The 4,635-nt window shown below is 54.8% G+C and overlaps 1 protein-coding gene across 1 annotated transcript in view; it reads right to left on the reverse strand.

Annotated features, from left to right (window-relative positions):
- LOC110404126 (C-factor-like) overlaps positions 2,798-4,635 on the reverse strand; it is a gene marked incomplete in the record, with an annotated part of 7,441 nt that continues 5,603 nt past the window's right edge. The window contains 4 exon segments of the mRNA XM_021408097.1: positions 2,798-3,006; positions 3,329-3,448; positions 3,719-3,877; positions 4,485-4,635. Coding sequence (XP_021263772.1) covers positions 2,893-3,006; positions 3,329-3,448; positions 3,719-3,877; positions 4,485-4,635 — 544 coding nt within the window.

Here is a 4,635-nt window from a genome sequence, read left to right on the forward strand (position 1 = left end):
GTGTATGGAAGGTGAGTGTGTGCTCCTTCATCTGGTCAAGGCCTTTTTCCAGTGCCACATGGGATATGTGAAGAAAGAGAGGCAGCCATAAAGAATGTGCAGGGACACAGACCGGACCGAAAAAGGAGCAGGGACTTGTTGATGTGAACCCAACCAGGTCAATTATACTCATGAGTGAGGATATGCGAGAGTGAGATAGCCTTTTCCATCAAGTGTACGTCATAGGGCAGCTTGATAATTGGAAGCTAAGGCCAAATATGGAAGCCAGAAACCCAAATATGTCAAGACACAGAGCTGAGAAAGCAACCATGCAGGCAATGACGCGAGACATGCCCTCATGTGGCACTGCTTGCTGGGCTAGAGAGAAAGCAGAGGTGCCACTTCCAGCAGGATCAAGCTGGGCTTTTCCAGTGATGAGACATGAGCTCAGGAAACAGCGGTGGGCAGCTTTGTGGGGACACAGGGAGCTCTGCAAACTCATGGAGAAGGTGCAAAAAAAGGAGATGAGAAAGAACAAAGAGTGGTGGGAGTCAGAAAAGGCTGTAAAGGGAAATCAGTTTTGCTAGTGCAGTGAAAGAGAATAAAAAAAACACTTTCATAAATAACTTGACAATAAAGAAGAACTAAGGAAAATCTCCATACGTTATTGGATATGAGGGGAAATGCAATGATGAAAGATGAGGGCAAGATTGAGGTGCTTCATGCCTTTTCTGCTTCAGTCTTTATTAGAAAGAACAATTGTTCTGAGGGCACCCAGACCCCTGAGTTGTAAGATGGTGACATTGAGTGAGACACAGCCCCTGTACTCCAATGGGAAACTGGAAGCGACCTCCTTCATCTTTTGAACATTCCTAAGTCTGTGGGGCCAGTGAGATTCAGCCAATGGAGCTGGTGCAAGTGCTCGCCAAGGCAGTCAGCAATTTACCAGCAGTGCTGGATAGCTGGGGAGGTGCCAGCTGAGTGCAGGTTAGCGCCTGTGCCTCCAGAGCATGAGAAGGGCAGGAAGGAGGATCCAGGGAATTACAAGTCATCATCCTGATCTTGGGAGCAGGGAACGTTATGGAGCAGATGATGCTGAGTGCCATCACATGGCACACAGGGGACCAGCAAGTGGTGAACAAGCAGCCTGGCTGCCCTTGCTCAAAGGATCCTAATGGATGAGGTTTGACTCAGCCGCAGCCAGTCACTGCTGGCGTTCCCCATGGCTCAGTCTTGGAGCCAGTTTTGTTTCACATTTCTGTCAGTGATGTGGATGAGGGGATGGGGTGAGCCCTCAGGAAGCTGAAAGACAACACCAAGTTGGGTGGGAACCTCAAACTTGTCGAGGGTTGGAAGGCTCTGCAGGGGGATGTGGACAGGCTGGATCAATGGGCCAAGTGCAATTGCATGACACTGCACAAGGGTGAGCGTCATGTCCTGCACTTGGGTCACAACAACTCCATGCAGTGGTATCTGCTTGGGGAAGAGCAGCTGGAAAGGTGTCTGGGAGAGAAGAACCTGGACGTGCAGATTGACAGCAGGCTGAACACGAGGCAGAAGTGTGCCCAGGTGGGCAAGAAGGCCAATGGCATCCTGGCCTGTGTTGGAAATAGTATGGGCAACAGGACTAGGGAAGTGACTGTCCCGTTGTACGTGGCACTGGTGCATCTCAAATACTGGGTTCAGTTTGGGGCCTCTCACTGCCAGAAGGATCTTGAGTTGCTTGAGCAAGTGTGAAGAAGGGCAATGAAGCAGGTGAAGGGACTGGTACACAGGAGTTGTGAGGAGACACTGAGGGGACAGGGCTTGTTTAGTTTGGAGGAGCCTGAGGGGGGACATCATTGCTCCCTACAGCTCCCTGGAAGGAGACTACAGGGAGCAGGTGTTGGCCTCCTTTCTCGGGTGATGAGTGATAGGACATGAGTGGGAACAGCCTCAAGTTGTGCTTCAAGAAGTTTCTGTTGGATGTTTGGAAGAATTTCTTCATGGAGAGCGATGTCAAACATTGGAACAGGCTGACCAGGAAAGAGGTGAGCTCCCCACTGCTGAGATATTGAAGATGTGTGTGGATGTGGCTCTTGGGGACACAGTTTAGTGATGGGATTGAGTAAATCAGGTTGGATCCGTGAACTTGAAAGTCTTTTCCAACCTCAGTGATTTCCATATTCCATATCCTGAGACAAACCTCCAGCCTAGATGGAGCCCTCAGCTCTCCCTGCCTGCCCTGGGCCACAGTGTTCATACTGCTCCTTGTCCTCTGCAGCAGACGCACATGATGGTGGAGCACAGTGTGCAGGATGTCCTTGTGGTTCTGGGCAGCCTCTTGTAGGAGATCTCTGCAAGAGACCTCTGGTGCATTCCTCGACTGGGAAGGCAGCCACTTTCCCTGGTGACACCAGCTCAGCCCCCATGTCATCACTACCCACCCACGGACATAGGCAGCATTCCCCATACTCCATGCCATCAAGCAGCACGCTGCACCCCAACTCTGCCTGCGCTGACTGCGCTCTGCTTTGTTTCCCTGACTGCCTGGGCCCACGTGAGGAGCCCTCGTGGGACAGACCCTGGCCCTTCCAGCCCCAGGCAGCACACGTCCTGGGAGACAGGCTCTGACCCCAGTTCCCTTCGCTCCCCAAAGGGACATTTCCAACAGTGACAGCTGTCTCTTATGGGTACACCTGGCAGCAGCTGTGGTTGGTAGCAGTGGGTGCTGACGCACACGGATGAGGAGTGGAACCCCCTGGGAAGGGGCTGCCCACCATGGGCTCGCAGTGTGCAGCAGAGCCAACAGGCTCACAGACAGAGACTGAAGCTTTGCTGCTCTCAGATATGCGTTTATTGAGGGGGAAGCAGAGGTCAGGCAGCAGCAGAGGGGCCACTGGAAGGATCCAGGCACGAGGCTGGGCCAGCACCTCACCAGGGCACAACGTTCCCTTCCCAGTCCAGGAAGGTCCCGGTGTCCTTCTCGGAGAGGGAGGAGAGCACCTTCAGCATCCCTCCTGCGCTCGCGTCCACCGTCACCGGGGGCTGCAGGGCAGAGGGAGAAACAGAGGCGTGTGTGCCCCAGGGCTGCCCAGGGCGTGCCCTGGAGCCTGGCTAAAGGAAGGCAGCGGCTCCCCCGAGGGGGAGGCAGAGCCCTGGGCAGAGGGTGAGAGCTGGGAAGCCAGGCGGTGGGGCTGCCAGGAGCCAGGGCTGGCGCTGCGCAGGGGTCCCGGGGCAGGGAGAGCTGCCCCATGGTGCTGATGGAGCAGGCCCCCTGAGGGGGTCTTGGTGCAGGGCTCGGGGAGACAGCAGAACCCATGGGAAACCAGCACAGGCTGTGCATGGACCAACACGGGGAAGCTCCTACCACATGTCCGGCTGAGCTCCCCATGTCTGTTTGCACCCATCCGGGATGGAGAGCGACACAGAGGATGCCGTGTTCCCGGTACCCCATGGACTGGCACCTGGTGAGCATGTTCAGAGCAGCCTGTGGGAGACAGCACACGGATCAGGTGGGACACGAAGGTGTTTCACAGCTACATGTGCAGATCCCATGGCCAGGGCTTGCAATAGCTCTGTCCCAGCATGGTCCTCTGCAGGGGGCCTGGGATCAGTAATGGGAATGTGATGTAAGAGGAAACCCATCACTGATAGAAGCTCTGTCACAGTGGAGAGAGGTGAAGAGACTGTCAGAAATGATACTGGAGGGCTCATGCAGTCATTTGCTGAGACGTTTGGGCTCGTGTCCAACACATACCTTGCTGCAGCGATAAGCAATGCATTGTGCAGTTTCCCACATATACATTTCTGTGATCGAACCCCCAATGCTGGACACGTTGGCGATGGCTGCCTTGCTGCAGCTCAGCCCTGAGCCCGGGCTCCCCTGGGCTGCCTTCTTCAGCAGGGGCAGGAACGCCTGTGGGGAGGGGAAGGAGAGGCATGCACAGAGCAGGCTCATTGGAAGGGCACGTTTCCTTCTGTAGCAGGTCACCTCAGAAGCACAGAATCAGAGAACAGTTGTTGCTGGCAGAGATCTCTGAAGATCATCAACCTCCCCTTCCCAAGCAGAGCCACCTAGAGGCCATTGCCCAAGACGATGTCCAGGAGACTTTTGAGGCTCTCCAATGAGGGACACTTGGCAACCTCAGTGCTCAGCCCGTGCCAGAGTTCAGCCACCCACCAGTGCTCAGCACAAAGTCAGAGTGCAAATTCTTGTTCCCCTGGCTCAGATCATGGTACTCTGCTCTCTGGCATGGGCTTTTACCTCTGCACCCTTATCATTTCACAGTGAGAGGCCCCAGGCTCCAAAGTGCCAAAGTCTTCTGCCTGCTGCCGTGTCCCATACAATCCTGAAAAAGCACGTAGTGCTTGGCATTTCCAAGACAGCTTTGAGCACCTACTTTTGACAGCAGGAGACCTTAATTTGTCTTGAAGAGCACTGGACTTGACACCAGGGCAAGAACTCAGCAGGCAGAGAGTGGCGGACAGGGACATTCCTGGAGCTGTGGGTGAGGGCACATTACCTGGCTCAGCAGCAGGGGTGCAATGGAGTTGGTCGTGTACACCTGGGACATGTCCTTCAGTGTCTCAGTGTCAAGTGAGTTCATCTTCAGAATGGCAGCGTTGTTGATGAGGAGGTTCAGCCCCGAGCCCTTGAGGCGCTCCCCGACGCTG

The sequence above is a fragment of the Numida meleagris genome, chromosome 10 (genome assembly GCF_002078875.1).
Source record: "Numida meleagris isolate 19003 breed g44 Domestic line chromosome 10, NumMel1.0, whole genome shotgun sequence".
In the NCBI taxonomy this organism is placed as follows: Eukaryota; Metazoa; Chordata; class Aves; order Galliformes; family Numididae; genus Numida; species Numida meleagris.